The sequence below is a fragment of the Dendrobates tinctorius genome, unplaced genomic scaffold (genome assembly GCF_039654945.1).
Source record: "Dendrobates tinctorius isolate UK_male_01 unplaced genomic scaffold, ASM3965494v1 ptg000199l, whole genome shotgun sequence".
NCBI lineage: Eukaryota > Metazoa > Chordata > Amphibia > Anura > Dendrobatidae > Dendrobates > Dendrobates tinctorius.
The window spans coordinates 12,486,048-12,509,577 of record NW_027361866.1 but is presented as its reverse complement, the minus strand read 5'-3'; the positions used below and the strand labels follow the sequence as shown (position 1 = coordinate 12,509,577).

The following is a 23,530-nucleotide window of genomic DNA, read 5'->3' as shown; positions in this document are numbered from 1 at the left end:
GGTTTGTTCATTTTTTTTTACATACGGTATATAAATTTTATTTAATGGCAGCAAAGTTGAATAAAAAACAAAGTATACTTACCTATTCCTGTGTCTCCTCTTACACCAGAGCCCCGATCCCCGGCGTGGGTTTTTCTATGTGGCCACTGCAGCTAAGAAATGGTGGCAATCACATCATCACCGAGAGATTTGCTGCAAAATTTAACTGCTTGCTAGACAGGAAGAAATGTACAGAGTCCGTCTCTATATATCTTGTCCTGGCTGTTGGGAGTTCATTCTCTGGTTCACCAGTTGCGAGTTCCCCTTCTGGACTTCCTCTGGTGGTGACGGGAGGTGGTGCGGCTGGTTTGATCGGTGGAAATCTGCCACCTGAGAATGAGGATGACGATTGGATCTCAGGATTCTCAGATTGGATTTAAGACAGCCGACGCCCTATTCATTTGCTGGTGATTCCTTCTGGCTTGTCAGCTCTTGGTTTTCAGCTCTGTTCCAGTCATCTAAAGCTAAGTTTTTCTGCTAATGTTCACACTTTATTTTGTTGGTCTATTCAGTTTTTTGTGTGGTCTGCCAGCCCCGGCTGGGGGCTGAGCTGAATTTCCACTCTTATTTATCGGTATTTTGCCAATTGGCTTTTTGTCCCTTACTAGTTCGGTCTCTTTTTGCTCTGTCTCAGAATATTTCAGAGTGCTGATATAGTGGGAGAAGTCTAGTGACTTCAGGTTTAATTTTGCTATCAGAAGTGTTGGACATTATTTTTGTAGGGTTTTTTGCAGGTTGCAGACAATGTCTTCCCTTTCCTTTCCTGTCTAGTTAGTTTGGGCCCCATCATTTGCTCAGCCTATTTTCCTGCCTGTGTATGTGCCTTCATCTTGTTTCACCGTCAATACATGTGTGGGGGCTATCTATTCCTTTGGGGTCTGCTCTGGGGCAGTTAGTTTTCCCTTTTCTTGTTTTAGGCTTATGTAGTCCTCCGGCCGTGACAAGGCGTCTAGGTTCATCGCAGGCACGCTCCACAGCTACTGCTAGTTGTGTGGTAAGATCAGGGATCTGCAATCTGCAAAGTTACCAACCACTCTGGTTTTCTGTGGCTTAGCTTGTTTTGCCTTTTTCTCCTCGGTGACCCATTCATAACACCTGGCCATACAGATCAGCGCTAAAAGAAATAAGTTGGGTTTTTTTTAGCACACTGAGCCAAGTCTATTAACTGAAAAAAAAAAAAAAAAAAAAATATAGTAAAAAGGGCACATCCCCTTTAAACATGTGAGGCCAGGTTCACATAGCGTTAATGCAATCCGTTCAACGCATGCGCTAAACGGACTGCGTTAACGCTACTCTCATATTCTGATCGCGTTCGAGCAGATGCTCCATCTGCGCTAGCAGTGACAGACCCTCGAATGCAGCAGACCGCGTCTGAGGGTCTGTCACAGAATGACGGCACATCGCTAACGCATGCCAATTATGACATGCGTTTGGCGATGCGCTCAGTAATAGCAGTCTGTGGGTGCGTTAACGCATCCGTTACATAGCATTAATGCCGCTATGTAACGGATGTGTTAAATGCAGCCCCTTGAACCCAATATGAACCCCGCCTACTACTGCATATATCATTTTTTACAGAACATAAGCAGCAGCCATCATTAGAGGCTGGGATATATAACTCTGTAACTAGGCAGATATACAATTATACACTGTGGAAAAGCTGGTTGTCATCCTTCACGGCTTTAGATGGAAGCAATTTTGTGTGACAAATAGGAAAACAGCAAGGGGGGGCAACACCATAATGTAATGCCTAAAGAGAAAATGAAATGAAAAGACAACAAGGACTTATATAGAAAAATGACACCTCTACTTTAAAACCGCTCTCAGTTTTTCACTGTTGACAACCATGGAGCCTTCAAATGCCAAAAAGAACACTTTCTCCAAACACCTCCAAATCCTTGGCACTCCCCGTCATTGACATTTCAGTAAGCAGCAACCCGACTGCATGCAACGGCCTAACAGAGGTGTACGATTATTTTTTTCTTTATCTCTGCTTTTTCTATCAAAGCAGAGATAATGAAGAAATGGATTACTTATCTCCACCGATTGTCAGCGCTTTTATACATTAGGCCTGTTGTCGCCTGCTGCACTGGTTTCTTTTTTAACCCACACGATCAGCCCGAATCATCAAAAGCTTTTATGTCAGTATTCTGATGAGAGAAAAAAAAAAAAAAAAAGCTTTGAAAAGGTGCGTAATTTGGGCGCAACTGGAGGCTGCACTTCCATTTTGTGACTTTTGTTGTTCTCACACCATTTTCAACAAAGTGAGTGGAACGGGGGCACGACGGGCATCAACGTTCACTACGCCACAAATCTTACTCCAGTAGGGGCTGGAGTAGGATCTTTGGTGAGGCGCCAAAAGAGTTGCAAGCCACTCGCTCCGACATTCACTTCTTCGTGAATCAGGGGTGACCGACTCCAGCATATCCTCTCATTAAGATCAGTGTAGTCAACGCTGTTCTTGAGGAATCGGGCCCTATATGTACAAGATACGTTGGGTGACTGCGCATGTATGGAGCTGCGAATGATCTGAACAGTGACAAGACCCCAAAGAGTATTTATAAAGTGATCATAGGTTCAATAATAAAAGAAAAAAATAAACATTTCAAACCACCATCTTTTCCACATTCTATATAAAAAAAAAAAAAAAAGTAATTTTTCATGGCATGTCCACTCAAAAAAATGGAATAAAAAAGAAAAAAAAAAAAAAAGAATCAAAAATGACATTTCTTTATCAAAAAATGTACCAATAAAGTGTAATCCAAGCAAAAAAGAAAAAAAAAAAAAAAAAATAGTGGAATGGCGTTAATGTCCTTCATTCCACCCCACGCAGAATTATTTTTCTGGTTTAAAATAGTGGGGTTTAAAACTACAACAAAGCCTACAAAATAAACAAGTTCATATAAATTGACAAAAAAAAATAAAAGTTATGTCTCTTAAGAGGATGGAGTTGGGGGAAAAAAAAATGGACAGTGGTTTTAAAGAGGTAAAGTAACAGTAACTCCAAGTAGGAAAATAGAAGGAACAAGCAAGTTATCACTAAATGGAGAGGCTTTAATTTAGATTTATTAATAATGGGCGCGTAAAGACTAGGAGCACTTGAGCGAGTGCAGTGAAAGGGCCACAGCAGAACATATCCTCATTCAGTGGGGATCCCAAAATGATGGCACAGATCATAACGTGATGGCATCTCCAAGGGGTGTGTTTTTTCTTTACGAGATAGGAATATCCCTTTAGGTAACCTTTTAATAAGTGCACATATTAGGAGAAATACATTTTGTGACATTAACATTTCATGAGCTTTCACCATCCAGGTGAGATTTGTTTCTGTTCCAACATGATATTAAAACCTAAAAAAAAAAATGCACGGAGGCTCTCGATTTATGGCGTCTCCTGCACTCACTTATGCTTTTTAATATGCACTATAAATTCAAGGTGAATGCTGAAAAACGTACACTGAGGACTGAACAATTTAAGCATGCAATATTAAAAGCGCTGAACGCTGGCGACGGAGCTGGCGCATTGTAAGACCCGGCGTGCAGCACAGTTGGGTATATTATTTATTGCAGAGATGTGAAGTGGATACTCCTGAAAGAGGTCATCCCGCTCACAGGAGGAAACTCTAGATGGCCGCCTTTTAACTTTAATAATTCAACTTTCTGCACAAACGCTTAAAACATGAAGCGAGAACATTAATAACTCATTTAGACGTTTCAGAGAAAAAAGGGCTCCAAGAAGTAGTGGAACACAAAATTGGAAGTAAAGGCGGTAAAAAAAAATAAAAAATAAAAAAAAAATTATGACCCACTACAGCAATGAACATAAAGGCTAAAGGGGTCAAGTACAAAATGTAGGCTGATCACGGGTCCTGCCACCCGGACCACCGTCCGTAATCTTGAATACTACCTTCCAGCAAGTTCTTAATTCCACTGCAGCGCCCCCACAGGAGAAATGGCGCATTACATAGGGAACAGTCTGTTAATCACTTTTTGAATAAACAAATGTGTAGCTGCTTCAAAAGGAAGGTGGACTCAAATACGAAAGACCCAATACATGATCTAGCATTGGTGGCTCTCTCTCTTCTGGTGCCCACCCAATCGCTTCTGATCAAATACTCCCCCTCAGCAATGGTCTCTGTGCACAGATGCGTGGATGTCACCGGCCAGTTGTGAATTACAGAGGTGGTGGGTGTGAGAGGGTCTCTTTATAACTTGTCATGGGGATTTGTAGAGAATTGGCTGCTCAAAAACTACAAAAGTCTAAGTGTATTTAATTTTGATGCAAAAAAAAAACAAAAAAAAAAAACACTCATTAAAAGAGTTTTCCAGGGACACGTCCAGGATGATGTGCCAGGAGGACACACATCAAGATAGCTCCCGCCAGACACCATCAGTTACACAGCTCCATCGCACTTATACCAGCCAATTAATCTCACTGGATGGGTCTCCGGAGAGTTAAAACTCCTGCATACACGGTCCGGCGGCAGCAGTTCCTGTGACAGCCCTGGACGCATTTCTGCTCAGGACCGGCGGGCTCTAGCATTCTGGCACCATCTTGGCCCAGTGCCGAAACATTAGTACTAAACGGGAGGGAAAAGGAGATGGGAAGACTTGAGGTAGGAGAATCAACCTTCTGGTGATGAGAGTGAGCATGGAAAGGGCAACTCGGTCCAGCACATTGCCAATGATTCCCTGCATTCACAGGCGCTGCCTGGGTCAGACACTTTAGGCCCTATCATATAGGACAGTGCATAAGATGGCCACATTGTAACTGCTAAAGGCAGAAATCAGGCCGCCACTACCCCCACACCGCAGCAATAAATCCCTGGGTCTCAACTCCTAGGACAGGGAGAATCAATTCAAAAGAGGGTCCAAACTGACTGGGGCACAGGAGGGAGATCTGCCAGCTTCAAGGGGGTCAACCCAAAGTATCTAACCTCACCAACATTAGGGAGGGATGGAAGGAACCTCCTGGTGACTCCTCTGGGGAAGATGAATGGCTAACCCATGACCCCCATTCAACATCTACATCATGGAGGAAACTCCTCAAACACATCCCTTCTAATGAGGATTTTAAACCCTTAAGGGCCTGTCACACTAAGCGATATCGCTAGCAATATCGCTATAACTAGTGACGTTATAGCGATATTGCTAGCGATATCGCTGTGTCTGATACTTACCAACGACCGGCTCCCCTGCTGGTTATCGCTGATCGCGCGAGAACGTCCTGGACCGTTTCTCGTTGTCAGTTTCCTGCGGCGCTTCCTGTGGAGAGACGAGCGACGAGCGTGGACGTGAGGACGCAGGATCGCCTAGTGTGACAGGTAAGTAGCGACCCCCGTCCCCAGCGATGTCGCTGGTGAGATCTGCCTGTGTGGCAGCTCACTAGCGACCACTTAGCGATGTACCAGCGATCCTGACCGCGTCATATCGCTGGTCGGGATCGCTGGTACATCGCTAAGTGTGACAGTACCTTTACACTTGCAGAATGTAATTAGCATGTGTAAATCAGGATCTGCAGCAACTTGCAGGACGTATGGACACTGTGGAGGGAAACCATGACACCACTAGCTCTAATGTAGTAGACCTTCATCAACTGGTTCTCTTAACAAAAAGGATGTAAAAAGTCTACATGCCCACCTAGTGGATCTTGTTAACAGGGGCAGGAGATGTAATGTAACAGTACGGCCAAGTTCACACTAGGCGTTTTTTCAGTGCTTTTTTCTGCAGCAAAACCTCATCTCTTGGAAGGACAGAAGCTGCAAAAAAAAAAAAAAAAAAAGCTTTTTTTCCTGCGGTTCTGGTATGGTAGATTTGTCTCTTGTGCATGCTGATAAAGTTTAGTGCTGAAAAAAAAATTCCTATTCTACAGAATCAGGTATTGGCACAAAAAACTTAGGAAAACCTAATATCTGCATTAATTTCAATGAGTGAAAGACACTGAAAAAAGTGACATGCTCCACTGTGCAAAAAAAATGTGCACAGCAGAAAATCCTGATGACAAGAAAAAAAAAAAAACACTGCATGAGATTTCTGAAGTCTCAGACATTGCTGGTACTGTAAAACGCAGCTGAAAATTTGCATGAAAACAATGCATCTAAAAAATGCCCAGTGTGAACTTAGCCCAAGAGGCATTCCAGAGTCAAGCGGCCAGAAAAATCCTAAACTAATGCTTTAAATGATCTTCGATCAATCCTGGGGAACACTAAATCTGTACCAATTTAATTTGAAAGAGCACACCGAGCCCGGCAACCTAAAGTCTTTACAGTTCACCCCTGTGACATCTGCTGCCTGCATAATTATGAGACTAAGGGTACCGTTACACATAGCGATGCACCAGCGATCCCGACAACGATATAGATCGCTGGTGCATCGCTATGTGGTCGCTAGTGAGCTGCCACACAGGCAGATCTCACCAGCGACATAGCAGCGGTCGGGGGTCGCTACTTACCTGTCACACACGGCGATCCTGACATCCTCCCGCCCGCGAACACGCGTCGCTCGTTGTCACAGCAGGAAGCGCTGCAGGAAGCAGACGACTAGAAATGATCCAGGACCTTCTTGCGCAACCAGCGATAACCAGCGGGGGAGCCGATCGGAGGCAAGTATCACATGTAGCGATATCGCTAGCAATATCGCTGCTACGTCACAAAATCGGTGACTTTATAGCGATATTGCTAGCGATATCGCAGTGTGTAACGGGCTTAAGAAAAAATAATGACAAGGGCCAGGTCTAAAAAGGGACACATCTTATCTGGGTACCGAACTACAGGAACACAGCTGTTTCCAGATTTATCTTGTATAACCCTTCAGAAGAGGAGACACCTTAAACCCCTCTAAAAATCCTGATGGATCAGCAAATTCACTACAGATGGGGTTTTCTTTTTGTCTAACTGCCCCACGAGACAGAATAGCTGCAACTCTACACTACGTTCCTTGGTGGACCTGACAGTTTTCTATGACGCTTTAGGACTACTTCCGCCCAAGATTTCAGACTGGGAGGCCCAATTACCCTTAGAAGCAACCCCTTCTGTCTGGAACCAAAAAGAAAGAAAAGATCAAAGGGTCTGGCAGACTGGGGGGGGGATCGGGGGAAAGTCTTTCACTTTAGACCACGCTAAAACATACTAACTGGTATTGGACATCCATAATAATTTCCTTACAGTGCCTTTTGACTGCGGTCCCCACTATCTCTTTCCCCAAGTACTTTCCGGTACTTTCATATTTGTTATTACTGTGCTTAGAGCTGTTCTTACATTACATGGAGATAGCGCCTGTTGCAGGCATTAAATGCCTGGTTCTTTGGAAGCTTTATCCCAAACAAGAATAGTCCTGGGCTCCTTCCACTTGAAAAATAGTCTAAGGGTTACTTTATTCCTTCTAATTTCCTAGTGGGTTCATTTTATTCCCCAGGAGTAACCCCCTACTAGGCTTTTCCTAGGAAATATGGTAAGTTCGTATTTCCATTTAAAGTTTTTAGGTGTCCGATTCTACCCCTCACCCTTGTGTTTCCAACCCCCCATGCTTCAGACAAACTCCTTTATCCGAAGATGGAGGAATCCTACGAGTTCCCGGGAGAAGGACGTTCACCTAGAGATCCTACACGGGAGGCAGGTTCAGAGTGTGCCAAACGAGTGGGCAGCAAAAGACTCGTCTGCACTCTGCAGCTTAAGCCCCAGTTACACATAGCGATCTCGCTAGCGACATCGCTGCTGAGTCACAAGTTTTGTGACGCAACAGCGATCTCACCAGCGAGATCGCTGTGTGTGACACCTATCAGCGACCGGCTCCCCTGCCGGTATCGCTGATCCTTGTAGGAAAGCCTTGGACATTTATTTTATCGCTGATCTCTCGCTGGCCAGCACACATTGCTGCGTGTGACAGGCGGGAGACCAGCGATTAGCTGGTAACTAAGGTAAACGCAGGGTGTCTAAGCAGCGCGCTGTGCTTAGAAACCTTCTGTGTACCTTAGCTAACAGCGCGCTGATGCAGGGAGCTGGTAACCAAGGTACACATCGGGTTTCTAAGTGACGTGCGCTGCTTAGAAACTCGATGTGTAACTTAGTTACCAGCTCCCTGCATCAGCGCGCTGGTATCTAACGTACACAGCGACGCCGTACGCTCGGCGTCGCTGGTCCTGATCGCTGGTGAAGCCGTTTCTCAGCCTTTAATAATAACAAGAGAGGAGGGGTAACAATCTTAATGTCAAACTGCCTGGTACAGGTGACAAAATACAAAATCATACTGTGATCCGGGGGGGGGGAGTTTTGTATTTTTGACAATAGAGTATTGAGGGAATAGGGGACAATAGGCATTCAGTAAGGGTTATTACTCCCTCAGCAAATCTGTCCAGAATGGCGTTGGAGTTTACGAAGCTAATTAGAGCCAATTATCTATTTGATCTTTGAAGAATTGATCATCCTAAGGAAAGGACCTATTACTTTTATCCCCCCCCGTACCCACACAAGAATGGATTTCATTTTTACTAACATAACCCTTAGGTTGCTTGAGAAAGTGGAAATGGGACAATCACCTGGTCTGATCATGCCCCAATACGGAAAGATCTGAAATATTCCCATTCTTTAACTCGGAAATGTCATTGGCGCTTGAATGAATTCTTGGTCAAGGACCCCAATATTAGGAAAATGTTATCTGATCATATTTCTGAATTCTTACAAACTTAATGAAGGGTTGGGGTCCTTCCCTCTATTATATTGGAAGCACACAATGCAGTGATAAGGGACCATTGCATTAAGGAGGGGTCTAGGATTAAAAAAAAAAAAAAAAAACTTAAAATATTGGAACACAAATGGGCCATATCTCCATCTATGAGAACCATGAGAGAGGTGATAGCGAACAGAGATAAACTGAGATTTATCTATACAAAAAGTTAAGAGTAGAGTTGAGCAAATTTGATCGGGTCCCTGCTTAGCTTATTTGGCAAGCTGCAGAAGGAACCCAGATACATGGAGCGCGCCAGCTGATCAACTGTCAGGCGCTGTAGCTGCATGTGTCACGGCTGTCTCACCGTCACAGCATATGCATGGAGAGCTTGTTTGTTTCTATACCAAAAGGTATCAATCAAAATGTCAGCTCGGCGCGCAAAAGATAAGTCCTCACCCGACCCCAGATCATGAAAAATGGAGACATTAAAGGTCTTGAAAAAAGGCACTTTTTATTTTTAACAAATTTTTGGATTGTTTTTTCACCACTTAAATAAAAAAGAACCTAGAAATGTTTGGTGTCTATGGGAGAATCATAATGGCAGGTCAGTTTTAGCATTTAGTGAACGCAGAAAAAAAAAAAAACTGGAATTGCACTTTTTTTTGCAATTTTACTGCACTTGGAATTTTTTCCCCCCGATTTTCCAGTACATGATATGTTAAAACCAATGATGTTGTTCAAAAGTAAAACTTGTCCCGCAAAAAACAAGCCCTCACATGGCCATATTGACTGAAAAATAAAAAAGTTATGGCTTTGGGAAAAAGGGCAAAAAACAGAAACTTGAAAAAATGAAATAACCCTGGTCGTTAAGGGGGTTAATGTGGCATCATGTGCAATTAGCATATGAAGATTGATTGGAACTTCGATTTTTTTATTTTTGTTTTATCATTCAATATGTTTAGGGGCAACTAGAGGGAAATAAGGCCCATTAGTGAAGTTTCAATGTACTCTATTTCCACTGAACTTTTATTTTCCTCCATAATATGTGAATACTTTGTACCTAAATTGATTTTTAAAGTTCTAAAACTTAATAAAAATTACATAATAAAAAAAAGGTTTCCCATAGGTTAGGGAATTATTTACTGAATGCTGAGGGGTTCAACCATCAGGAAGTGACTCCAAGGAGGGGGCTATGATGAGCCCCATCTACGTGGAGTGGAAGTCGAGCCTGTGCACCTCTGCTCCATTCATTATCTATGAGACTATTGAAAAAAAGTGGAATACTGTACTAAGTCATGGAGAAAAAAAAATGGAGGAGAGATACACAGGCTCAGCCTCTTTTCCATGTAGAAGGGGCTCTGTAGATAGGAACATCCTACGAACAAGGAAAGACACCCTGAAAACCTTAGGCCTCTTTCACACTTCAGTTTTTTGCATCAGTCATAATCCGCCAAAAGGACGGATGGCGGATCCGTTGTAGTATTGATGACAACGGATGCCACCCGTCCGTTTTTTTTTGACGGATCCGACAAATTAAGAATTTTAAAGGAATCGCAGCCTGGAAAAGAAGAAAGAAAGAGAGAGAGAAAGAGAGAGAGAGAAAGAGAGAGAGAGAAAGAGAGAGAGAGAAAGAGAGAGAGAGAAAGAGAGAGAGAGAGAAAGAGAGAGAGAGAGAAAGAGAGAGAGAAAGAGAGAGAGAGAAAGAGAGAGAGAGAAAGAGAGAGAGAGAAAGAGAGAGAGAGAGAAAGAGAGAGAGAGAGAAAGAGAGAGAGAGAGAAAGAGAGAGAGAGAGAAAGAGAGAGAAAGAGAGAGAGAGAGAAAGAGAGAGAGAGAGAGAGAAAGAGAGAGAGAAAGAGAGAGAGAGAGAAAGAGAGAGAGAAAGAGAGAGAGAGAGAAAGAGAGAGAGAGAGAAAGAGAGAGAATTTTTTTGTCCGGCACCCAGAAAGAATTTCGGGTGAAAACAGTGTCTGGAGGATCCGCCAGAGAAAAAAACCTTGCAAGCTCCGTTTTGAAATCTTTGAGGATGGTGACGGACAGCAACTTTTGACGGATCCGCAAAAAAAAACGGATGCAACGGACGGCAATCCGTCACAATCCGCCAATAATGGAAGTCAATGGGGAAAAAAACGGATCCTCAAAAGAAAATTGCGGATCCGTTTATTTCAAAACCTGGCGGATTGTGACTGATTGTAAAAAACTGAAGTGTGAAAACAGGATTTTTGGGTTGCTTACCGTAAAATCTGTTTCTCGGAGCCTTCATTGGGGGACACAGAGACCTTGGGTGTATGCTGCTGCCACTAGGAGGCTGACACTATGCACAAAAAAAGGTTAGCTCCTCCTCCGCAGTGTACACCCCACCGACCGGCAGAGAATTCCTCAGTTAGTGAGAAAGCAGTAGGAGAAGTAACAGAATAGGTTGACAACATAAACAACTCAACTGTAACCATTCAACCAAAGTAAGAACAGGAGCTATAAAACATGGGAGGGTGCAGTGTCCCCCAATGAAGGCTCCGAGAAACAGATTTTACGGTAAGCAACCCAAAAATCCTGTTTTCTCGTTCGCCTTATTGGGGGACACAGAGACCTTGGGACGTCCCAAAGCAGTCCCTGGGGTGGGAAACAAACTTCCATCAGGCCAGCGGACTCACCATCGCGGCCTGCAGAATCCGTCTACCTAGGCTGGCGTCCGCCGAAGCGTAGGTGTGGACTCTGTAGAATTTCACAAACGTGTGAACCGATGACCATGTTGCAGCTTTGCAAAGCTGCAGTGCGGAAGCTCTGTGGCGCACCGCCCAGGAGGCACCCACTGCCCGAGTAGAGTGGGCCCTGATACCCGGAGGGGCTCCGCGACGCTTAACACGGTAGGCTTCCAGGATAGCCGATCTGATCCAGCGAGCAATGGTGGCCTTTGACGCCGGGTGACCTTTCCGCGCTCCATCAGGGATAATGAAAAGAGACTCTGTCTTTCGCAAGGAAGTCGTCCTAGACAGATAGACTCTTACCGCCCTAACCAGGTCCAGCTTGTTCAAGGACCGCTCTCGGGGATGAGTTGGATTCGGACAAAAGGACGGTAGCACGATATCCTCGTTGAGGTGAAACGAGGACACCACCTTCGGAAGGAACGAGGGCGGAGGCCGCAGAACTACCTTATCCTGGTGGAGAACCAAAAAGGGAGAGCGGCACGAAAGAGCTGCCAATTCCGACACGCGCCGGACGGAGGTGATGGCCACCAGAAATGCTACCTTCCAAGAAAGGAGAGAAAGGGAAATATCCCTGAGGGGTTCAAAGGGCGGACCTTGCAGAACCTCAAGAACCAGATTAAGATCCCATGGATCCACGGGCGCCCGGTACGGCGGGACCGTGTGAGCCACGCCCTGAAGAAAGGTCTTAACCTGAGGACGGGAAGCCAACGTTTTCTGAAACAGAATGGACAGCGCCGAAACTTGACCCTTCAGGGAACTGAGGGCAAGCCCCGCATCCAATCCTGCCTGAAGAAACGCTAGGACTGAAGGGAGTGAAAAGGACATGGGCGCGACGTCATTGGTCTCACACCAAGTGAAATAGGCCTTCCAAGTACGGTAGTAAATCTTGGAAGATGATGGCTTTCTGGCTCGGATCATGGTCTGAATTACGTGGTCAGAAAATCCTGCTCGTTTCAGAACCTCGGTCTCAACAGCCACGCCGTTAAATTGAGCGGCCGAGAATTGGGGTGGCAAATCGGACCCTGAGACAGCAGATCTGTTCTGTATGGAAGCTTCCAGGGGGCGTCCGCGAGAAGGTTGACAATGTCCGCGAACCAAGACCTTCTGGGCCAATTCGGGGCGATGAGAATGACCGGAAGTCCTTCTGCCTTGATCTTCTTCAACAGCTTGGGAAGAAGAGGCAGAGGAGGGAACAGGTAGGGAAGCTCGAACTGGGACCAAGGAACGGCCAGGGCGTCGGCGCCCACTGCCAGAGGGTCCCGAGACCTGGACACGAATTGTGGGACTTTCCTGTTGAGGCGAGACGCCATGAGGTCTACATCCGGGGTTCCCCACCGAAGGCAGAGCAGATGAAACACTTCCGGATGTAGGGACCATTCTCCCGCCGCGAGACCCTCGCGGCTGAGAAAATCGGCGGCCCAGTTGTCTACGCCGGGAATGTGAACCGTGGAAATTGTCGGAACGGAAATCTCCGCCCAACGAAGAATCTTGGACACCTCCGCCAGGGCTGAGACACTCCGTGTTCCCCCTTGGCGGTTGACATATGCCACCGCTGTGGCGTTGTCTGTCTGAATCCGTACCGGCAGTCCCTTGAGGAGCCTTTCCCAGTGGACCAGAGCAAGATGGATCGCTCGAATCTCCAGAACGTTGATCGGCAGCGCTGATTCCCGATCCGACCATCAACCCTGAACAGTGTGGTTGCGGAACACAGCACCCCAACCGAGGAGACTGGCATCTGTGGTTACTATCTGCCAGTGAATGGGAAGGAAGGATCGACCCGATAGAATGAGAGGTGACGACAACCACCAGTTGAGAGACCGCTTGATCCGGTAAGAAAGATGGACAGGGCGATCCAGGGACCGAGGCGACCTGTTCCACTTCGACAGAATGGCCTGCTGGAGAGGCCTGGCGTGAAATTGGGCAAAGGGAACTGCCTCTATCGCCGCCACCATCTTTCCCAGGACCCTCATGGCTGTACGGAGGGATGGGAATCGCGAGGTCTGCAGCGATCGTACTTCCTGCTGCAGAGAGAGAATCTTTTCTTGTGGGAGAAAGACCCTTGACCGACGAGTGTCGAACAGAAGACCTAGAAAGACCAGGCGTTGGGTAGGAACCAGACAGGACTTTTTCCTGTTGACGATCCACCCGAAATTGGAAAGAGTGTCCAGGACGATTGACAAACTTTGGTGAGCCTGTTGGAATGAGGGAGCCTTGATCAGAATATCGTCTAGGTACGGGAAAAGAACGAAGCCTCTGACTCTCAAAGCCATCAACGCAGCCATGATCTTCGTGAAGACTCTGGGAGCGGTGGCAAGACCGAAGGGCAGTGCGACAAACTGGTAGTGGTGCTGTCGAATCGCAAAGAGCAGGAACTTCTGATGTCCGGAGAAAATTGGAACATGTAAATAGGCATCTTGGATGTCTATTGAGCACATGAATTCCTGCTCCTCCATGGAGGCGATGACCGAGCGAAGCGACTCCATGCGGAAGTGGCGAAGGCGGACCCTCTTGTTGAGCAGCTTGAGATCCAAGATGGGTCGAACTGCGCCGTCTTTTTTCGGCACTACAAACAGGTTGGAGTAGAACCCTGTGAAGCGCTCCGATTCGGGAACGGGCACAATCACCCCGGAACTGAGGAGAGCGGCGATAGCCGTAGAGAACCCCGGGATCAATGCTGGATCCTTTGGAGGCCGGGATTCGAAGAAACGATCCCGTGGGAGAGAGACGAACTCTATCTTGTATCCTGAGGATACGACCTCCCTGACCCAGGCGTCCTCCACGGCGGCCAGCCAAACGTCCCTGAAGGAAAGAAGTCGACCTCCCAATTGGAAAGGACCCTCGCGTGCCCGATGATAGTCATGCTGAAGTAGACCGTCCAGATCTAGATCTGGGCGGTCTGCCCTGGGAGGAGTGGGGTCGCCAGGAAGGAGTGGGTCTGAAGGAAACTTTCTTTCTCTCCTGGCGAGCCTGCGGTCTCTGTTGGCTGGAGGAGTTGTCTGCCGTATTGAAACGGCGGAAAGTCCGAAAGGGTCGAAACTGACGCCTTAGTGGGGGTCTGCGAGGCTTGGACTGAGGGAGGAGTGAACTCGTGCCTCCGGTGGCGTCCTTAATAATCTGGTCCAATTGGGACCCAAAGAGGCGCACCCCCTGAAAAGGCAGGTTAGTGAGGGACTTCTTAGAAGACAAGTCCGCTTGCCATGCCTTTAGCCAAATTGTACGTCGAATTGCAACAACGTTGCTTGACGCCTGAACTGCACAGGATGCAGCATCCAAGGAAGCGGAGAGAAGATAGTCCCCAGCATGGGAGATCTGACTGGCGAGATCGGCCAAATGCTCCGGTTGCGCCTTATCTAAGATGCCCTGACGAAGGTCGTCTGCCCACGTGGCTATGGCCTTTGCTGCCCAGGATGAAGCAAAGATTGGACACACCGCCGCTAAAGCCGCTTCAAAGGCAGACTTCGCCAGGGATTCTATAATCCTGTCATTAGAATCCTTTAGGGACGCCACGCCTGAAAGCGGGAGAACCGTGTTATTGGATAGCCTGGACACGGGCGGATCGACCGAGGGAGAGGCCGACCAGTTGTCCGTAAGCTCCTTAGCAAATGGGTAGAGTATGCCGAGACGTTTTCCTCTTTGAAAGCGTCTGGTGGGATCCTCTCTTTCCTTGGTAAAAATTTTCCCAAACTCGGAATGGAAAGGAAAAACCCTGGAGGGAGTTTCTGCCCGTCTGAACGAAACCTCCTGATCTGAGGATTTCGCAGGGGAGTCAGCAATATCGAAGGTATGATGGATCGCAGCAATGAGGTCCTGCACTGTGACCTTCATGCTTGCATCCTGGTCTGAATCCAGCTCTAAAATCCCCTCAGATGACTTGTCTGAAAGCGCTTCCCCTGACTCGGGAGACGAGGCCCGAGAGGGAGGCTGGTGAGAAGGGCTATGCGGTGAGATGGGACTAGGAGAGGATTCCGGCTGGGAATCTTGCCTGGGTCTTTTGCAACTACCGCTTGCTGATTCAGATGGAACAATTTGGGACCTGCTTGGCCCTGCTGAAGAGTCCAGGGGCAACTTATCAAGAACGGCCACCAGGGACTGAGACACCCTGGTGAGGTCTGCCACTGATTGAGATAGCGAGGAGGCCCAGCCAGGCATGGGGGGCTCACTCTCACCTGGGGCCGCAGATGGCTCCTGGACGGCGTCAGGCTGAATTGGATTGCTACAATCCAGGCAGAGGGGAGTGGACTGGCCTGAGGGAAGTTTGCGATTGCACGAAGAACATGCAAAGTACTTGACTAAAGTGCAGGGGGGCGCGGTAGAGCGGGTACGATCAGACTTAGACATAGTGAAAAGCTGAGGTAATGCCGGAAGGTTGGGGGACAGAGGGCGGAGAAGGGTCAGTCTGCAGTGCAGAGCTACTCACGGTCCGGTGTCCCCAGAAGCGATGCTCTGCGACCTGTCAGTGGATGCAGGTCAGAGCGAAATCCGGCCGACAGACCTCCTGAAAAGACCAGCTGGAGATGGTATCCAGTGAGGAGCTGGTGCCCGGCTAACAGGCTGGGAAAATGGCGCCTTCCTGAGAAAAAGCGCACGTTCAGGAGAGGAGGGAGGGCAGAGCACCACGCAGGGTTAACAATTCACCGCCCTCTAGCCAATAACAGGCTGGGCAGGTGAAGGACAGGCGGTGGGAGGGTCTGGGAAGAGCGGGAGAGAAGCCCGCTTAGAAGAAAGGGGCGGGGGGCGTGGCCGCGACGCAGCGGTAGGCCCGAACTGAAGCCGGGGCCTAAATTAGTTGCGGCGGCCGCCTGTCAGCAGGGGGTCGGCGCGGAGGTCCGAAAAAGTGGGACGCCGCAGTCGCAAGCCGCTCCCAATGGGAAAAAACCCTGTGCTCCCTGTCCCCAGAAAGGGGGGAGGGAAGGGGGGGGATGCCCAGCAACATTGAGCTGCCTATAGCCTTGTGGCGACTGCGAGCGACCGCAGCGCCTACAACCGGGGTTCCCCTGTGACCATTGAAGAGGCGACCGTCGGGAATGGGCAGCCAGGTAAATAAATACTCACCCATCCACGATCCGTTAGCTGTCTGAAGAAGTCTTGCGTCTCATCCAACCGACAGGCTCTGGTAGGCGAGTGGGAGGGAGACTGGCGACAAGGACCCCTGGAGTCGCTGGCACGTCTTGGTGTCGGCGTCCGTCTGGCTGGTCCTGCCGCGGAGAACTGCAAGGATACGGGGTGGCAGTACACGCCGTACTTGCAGACTCCATGTGGGAGTACAGATGTGACTTTTCACTCTGTATCCCTCCGTAGAACCTGAAAAGGAACGACGCACGACGAGGTAGATATGGGTCTAATGAAAGACCCGTGTCCACCTCCTACTGACACTAAGCTAAACTGAGGAATTCTCTGCCGGTCGGTGGGGTGGTCACTGCGGAGGAGGAGCTAACCTTTTTTTGTGCATAGTGTCAGCCTCCTAGTGGCAGCACTGCAGCAGCATACACCCAAGGTCTCTGTGTCCCCCAATAAGGCGAACGAGAAAGAGGCCTTATCAACACAGTCATTTTTTATGTAGACCCAAAAAAGGCAAAAGGTTATGCCTTTGGCCTCTGAAGGGGGAATGGGAGCCCATTTGTTGGATGTATGCTCCCGATGTATACGGCAACCAAACACTGCTTAATGCAGCTCGAAATGAGCCTTATTGTATGTAGCGGTATGGGAGAATAACACAGGTAAGATAGTGAATTACTACTTGCTATTTATTAAAACTGGCAAAGAGAAAAATGAAGCACTTGCAGATAGCAACCCAGCAGATTTAAAAGGGTTTTCGTATGTTGTATCAGGAGCGCACCTCTCCACCCTCTATTGTTTGTTTCTAGGGCAATACTGAAGATTGACTGATCGGAGCAGCAGCAACGTCGCACTACTGCTCCAAACTGAACGCTTTCTGACAGTTTTGCCTTTGTAGGCTGGAAAAGCTTAGGGGAGCAACGCTGGTGGTAACCAGCAATCTGGGCACTACCTAGATTTCTGAACATTCTGAAATGGCAGGGTGGCCACTGACTTAGGCAACGAGCAGTAAATTATAAAGTTAAAACTACACCAAAAAAGACAGCATGGACCGCACCACCAAAAATCATACACTGATCTAATGCCGCTACACAAAAATATATATAACTGAACATCAGGTTCTTAAATTAACATACTGATCTCTCAATTCTTAAGAACAGACACAATTTTTAAGAGGAGTTAAAGAAGTTGTCAGCTACTTGGACAAATTCTTCTCAAACCCATCGCTTGGCTCTGATAAAATTATAAACCCTATATCCACCTACCGTGCTGGCGCTGTTGGCACTCCGCCTCCCGTGTGGTTGTTGTGACACTGGCATCCAATCAGTGCTGGCGTCACTGTCCCTGCCCATTGAATTGAGCAGGAAGAGGAAGTCTGAGATCAGCTACAGCCCGGACTTCCTCTTTATGTTTGGTTTGTCCGAAGGCGGAGACGGTGACACAAGCGCTGATGGGATGCCGGTGTCACAGCAACCACAAGCGAGCCCCGGGAAACGGCAATCAGAAACCGCAGGAACGGCACCAGAGGGCAGTTGAGAATAGGCTGTATTATTTTTATCATCGCCAAACATTTTGATCAAGAAAAGGGTTGTCCTAGTACTGGACATCTCCTTTAAATAGCAAACTTGCTCGGTTTTACAAGCACTTTGCAATTTTACCCATTTAAGAACTTGAAGTATCCCCTTTAAATTTTGACCTTTCCCAGGGTCTATGAAAGACGAGAGGCATAATCTGACTGCTATGAGCAACTATTTCCCTTTTTATTTGCCCCGGTGTTGAGAACTCACCCACCATAGTTTTTGGAAATATTTGTTATATTGTTTTGTTTTTTGTAGCAATACATTTTTAATTATATTTAGAGAAGGAACAATGCATTACCTTTAACAAGTAATCTGTCTCGGACGGATACCCTGCGAGTGGAGTCAGCGGCTGTGCTGGGTGCCCTGCTCCCTTTCATACCATCGTCCCGCTTTAGCTTGCTTGCCAGCGTCAACATCCCGCTTTATTTTTACCTATAATGTATGAGAATTTGGTTACATACATCTCACTAATCCTTTTCATACAATTTCCTTACATTTATCTTAAATATAACTTGGCTGTAGTAACCCAGGCCTTGAAAGCCAAGTTCAAAGCTACAAGGCGACATGTGCCCAGTATCATCGCAACATTATATCTGATGATTTCCTGCGGTACCACACCATGACCGGTGATCTACAGTGACTACAACACAGAATTGCCTGTGTCTTTAAATGGGATTTTAGGTGGCTAGTCACAATTCACATGTAACTTACTTTCTATAGACATCAATGAAAGTCAAGTGCAACTTGTTGCGATTTGGCAGCTTGTTTTTTTTTCGTCACAGTGCAATCACAGCTTTAAAATGGTGACATAACACACGGCACAAATGTTTTTGGGTGGATGATTTGTCGGAAAATGGATGTTGCTTAACACGTCAGTGTAGCCCAAGCAGCACGGTCAGGCCACTAGTCCAAACTGAGGGCTCTCCCAGGCTACAAGCCGATGCTGGGCATGGGGGCTAAGGCCGGTTGGATCTGGCAACCTGGACAGTGTCAGAGCAGTGCGAGTATAGATAACCTGCCAACTGAGAGCCCAGGGTGGTCGGTAACCTAGGCAACATGATGTACACTATAAAATTACATTTTCCTCCATTTGAGAATGGAGAGGATTTTTAATAAGATGCACAATGCAAAGTTGCTTATTTTTAAAAGAATGTTACAATTTTAACGACTGAAAACCTTGAGACAACCAACTTAAACTGAAAATATCAGAAAAATAAAAACGGACAGTACTCAGACCAATGTTATTCCATTAAGCTGTTCAGATGAGCAATTTTTTCAATTTCATGAACCAGATGAGAATCAACCATTCAAATCAGATGACGTTAAGCCATTCAGTATAGCATCGGCTTTTTACTGACACATAATTCTGTAGCATAGGAAACTGTAATTGGTCTTATAAAAGATTAATAGCTGCAAAAAAAAAAAAATCTGATTGTACTGTACATGGATGATGAGTGAAAACAAAAAAACTGCCTGAGTTTAATGATTTTTTTTTTTTTTTTATACGCTCATGTGACTAGTTCATATAAGGTTCTTGACTGTTAGGGTACATGCGCACACAGTGTTTTTGCTTAGTTTTTGGAGGGACTTTAGAAACTCTAGGCTTTTTTTGGATCAGAAACTCTCCAAAAACTTTTTAAAGAAACCTCAGTTTGAACACATCCCTAATACGAATACATCACAGAAACTAAACCATGTGCTGAGCAAATACACAGTACCGCAATAGTGGTCACAACTTTACATCTAGCTTATTATTACAGCTCCTTTGACTAAAGGTATGTTCAGTGTCTCCGGATCTGTGTGCTGTCTGTGGAAAACAGAACGCAGACCAATGTGGTAATTCATTGCAGCACGTCAGTCTCATTTCAATGAAAGCGCAAAATGAAAAGAAAAAAAAAGTGGAAGCAATATGGTCACTATCTGTATTGCAATTATTTTTTATGAATCCATTGCAAAAAGCACCCCCCCGAAAAAAACAAAACAAAAAAAAAAAAAAAAAAAAATTGACTGACGTCTGTCACAGACTCCAGCACCACTTCTGTCCTCTTCTAACTCACGTGACTTCAATTCTGACTCGCAGGATCATGTATAGATTTGCACATGAGCCGGAACTCGCTTTTGCAATGTACCTAAATCTATAGAGGCTTGTTCTAAACCCCTGAGTCATTTAGCGAGTCAGAATTGAGGCGACGCAAATCAAAAGCGGACCAGGGTGATGCTGAAAAAAGGGGAAGACGTGATCTGTGAGCGTTTTAATACAAACTACAACTATACTACATACTTATTTAGGAAAGTTTAGGTAACTAAAGTTTTGTGGAGCGTACTTCTTTCAATCTCGGCAATAGTTCCATTAAACATGGATTTTTGTGGGAAAAGTTTTTGGTAAAACTTGCATTTTATTCATTGAAATCCCTGGCGTTTTTATGCATAGAAGTCCAGTGGGCGGTCCTGCTAGTGATTGAGTCTTCCCAGTATGACTGTACATTCAGAGATGACTGTCAATCACTAGTAGGACCGCCCACCGGACTCATGCCTACACACACCAAGGATTTCATTGAATAAAATACAAGTTGTACTGAAGCTTTTTCAACAAACCTATGTATCATTCTGCTCAGCTTCTCCATCTCTATACCAGGCTGTCCACAGATCAGGGTGCATGTACTGTACAACGGGACAGGTTCCCTTTAATGCTGCCTTTGACAGGGTCTACCAACCCTCCAGCCCCGAGTATATACTTAGGCTGTAGAGGCCCCTATTGCTCTTATGTCTCAGAGATTAGCTGGCTGCAGAGTCTGTCTCTCTTCTCTCTCTTTTCCTGAATAATCCTCTATGCTGATATATGACCGTTAAAAGGCCTACTGTGCTGCACTCTGCTATGTACTGTGATACATACAAGCTGTAGAAACCTAACATTGCATAATATATCAAAATCCTATTGTAACAACGCTCTTTAGATGCCCGAAGATCTTTTTATTCAGGCGGCTGCTATCCATACCATATGTTTTAGGAAAGAAACATTTCTCTTAACAATTCTGGCTTTTCTATAGGTCAAGTCTTCTTTGCTGTCATCTCATGGGACTGAATATGGTTTTTTGGATCGGCCAAGACTAAAGGGCAAGTTACACATAGTGATATCGCTAGCAATATCGCTATAACGTCACTGGTTTTGTGACGTAGCAGCGATATTGCTAGCGATATTGCTATGTCTGATACTAACCTCCGAACGGCTCCCCCGCTGATTATCGCTGATCACGCGAGAACGTCCTGGACCATTTCTCGTCGGGCGCTTCCTGCGGCGCCGACGAGCGAGGCGGGCGTCAGGATCGCAGCGTCTGACAGGTAAGTAGCGACCCCCGACCGCTGCTATGTCGCTGTGAGTTCTGCCTGTTTGGCAGCTCACTAGGGACCATTTAGCGATGCACCAGCGATCCATATCGTTGTCGGGATTGCTGGTGCATCGCTAAGTGTAACGGTACCCTAACGTGCTCTTGTGAACGAAGCTGTAGACATTCGTAGGTTTGTTCATGCTCACTCCCAAATGATACAGGAATCGTTGTGTCTCGTCACAGTTAGGCCTCTTTCACACATCAGTTTTTTGCCTTCAGGCGCGATCCGGCTTTTTTTTGTAAAACCGGATCCGGCAAAATGCAATGCCGGATCCAGTTTTTCCCCATTGACTTGCATTAGCGCCGGATGGCATTGCGTTTCATCCGTTTTTTGCCGGATCCGGCAACTTGTCTCATTCCGGCGTCTGGAAAAAACGGCTACTGTAACGTTTTTTGTCTCCGGCGAAAAAGCCGGAAGCGCCGGATCCGGCGCTTCCAGCTTTTTGCTACAATGAAAGTCTATGGGCGCCGGATCCAGAAAAAGACGGATCCAGCCACCGGATCCGGTTTTTTTTAAGTCTGCGCATGCTCAGATCCAATTGGCCAGCCCCCAGGAACAGATATAACCTGCTAGACGGATCCAGCAAAAAAACGGATCCGTTTCTACAGTTCTCCAAAATTTATGCCGGATCCGTTTTTTCTAAAAATAGCCGGATCCTGCCTGACGGCAAAAAACTGATGTGTGAAAGTAGCCTAAGGCTACGTTCACATTTCCACTTGCACATTTTGTTTAAAGATAAAAGAAACCACAAAAGCGCGCCCCTAGGGCTTTACCAGATATAAGTAAAATTTGAATTGTTCAGGGTACTCACCCTCAGAGGTTGTGTAACGCCACAACTACTAAATACGCTCAATCCCATATAATGAAGCTGCAGCAGGAGGGTGTAGACAGACAGCGTCTGCTTCCATTACTCAAAGAGGAGATCCCAAAAGGGAAAAAAAAAACAAAAAAAAAAAACACCTGGTTCCCGCGCTGCTATACTTCAACCCTCAAATGGAGGAAATCCAGTCGATTCTAGGAGTAGGGTCCAATATCAATGCTTTATTTCATGGTACATACAAAGACAACGCGTTTCGAGGTCCATTCCATGACCTCTTCCTCAGGTCTGATGTACAAGGAACGACCTGGGGAAGAGGTCATGGAATGGACCTCGAAACACGTTGTCATTGTATGTACCATGAAACAAAGCATGAAATAAAGCATTGATATTGGAACCTACTCCTAGAATCGACTGGATTTCCTCCATTTGAGGGTTGAAGTATAGCAGCGCGGGAACCAGGTGTTTTTTGGGGGGTTTTTTTCCCTTTTGGGATCTCCTCTGAGTACATTTTGTTTAAAGGAACAGACAAAAGGAATTTGTGTGTTACGTGAATCTGTGGAATCACTTACTGATGCAAATAGGAGCCGAGGAGCCACAGACAATTATTATTATTTTGGGTATCATTTTGTCTTTTTATTTTAAAACAAAAGAAAAAGTGAAGTCCAGCATACAGAACTCTTTCTTACATTCTAAATCTACATAACGGACCTTATAGAGGATATAAACTGAATGCGCCAACGGAAATGTGAAATTAGCCGTAAAGGGGCATTCCCAAACTGTCTCGTGAGTAGTTCAGTTCTGCAGTCACCTTCCTAGTTTCTGACAGGGTGAGATCTCCTCAAATGACAGTTGTCATCAGTACCAGCGCTGTAGAATTAGGAGAACTTGGTGCTGAGCTTTACAGTTCTGTTTTAACACAGTCTGCATCCAGTGGTTTGTTTTGGAGACTACACTTATCCGTATGTTTACACATAGAGATAACAGGACATTTGAACAAGCACACAGCTCTGGACAGTGAGAGCAATGATTAGTAGACATGCTTTGAAACCTGCAGACTCTGTTGGTGGGTGATTTTGCAAGATTCACAACAGCAGCTTGTCAGGACCTGAGAGGGAGGTGCTATATATAACTCAATGGGCTGGAGACAGGTGGCTGGGATCTTAGGCGTGAACTCCTCTCCTGAAAAGTAACTGCTATGCACTCTAGGCAGGTGATAGGTAGCCGATCAGCTTAGAAACCAGCTGTACACTATGTAAGATAACAGCTCTCTATTTCAAACTTAAT

At 46.3% G+C, this 23,530-nt stretch overlaps 1 protein-coding gene across 2 annotated transcripts in view; it reads right to left on the bottom strand.

Annotated features, from left to right (window-relative positions):
* UBE2F (ubiquitin conjugating enzyme E2 F (putative)) overlaps positions 1 to 23,530 on the bottom strand; it is a 291,784-nt gene that overhangs the window by 264,384 nt on the left and 3,870 nt on the right. For both annotated transcript variants that reach the window (XM_073553244.1, XM_073553243.1), the window contains exon 2: positions 18,338 to 18,471. In XM_073553244.1, the coding sequence (XP_073409345.1) occupies positions 18,338 to 18,455 (118 nt within the window). In that variant the 5' untranslated portion in view covers positions 18,456 to 18,471. The remainder of the gene's footprint in view (positions 1 to 18,337; positions 18,472 to 23,530) is intronic.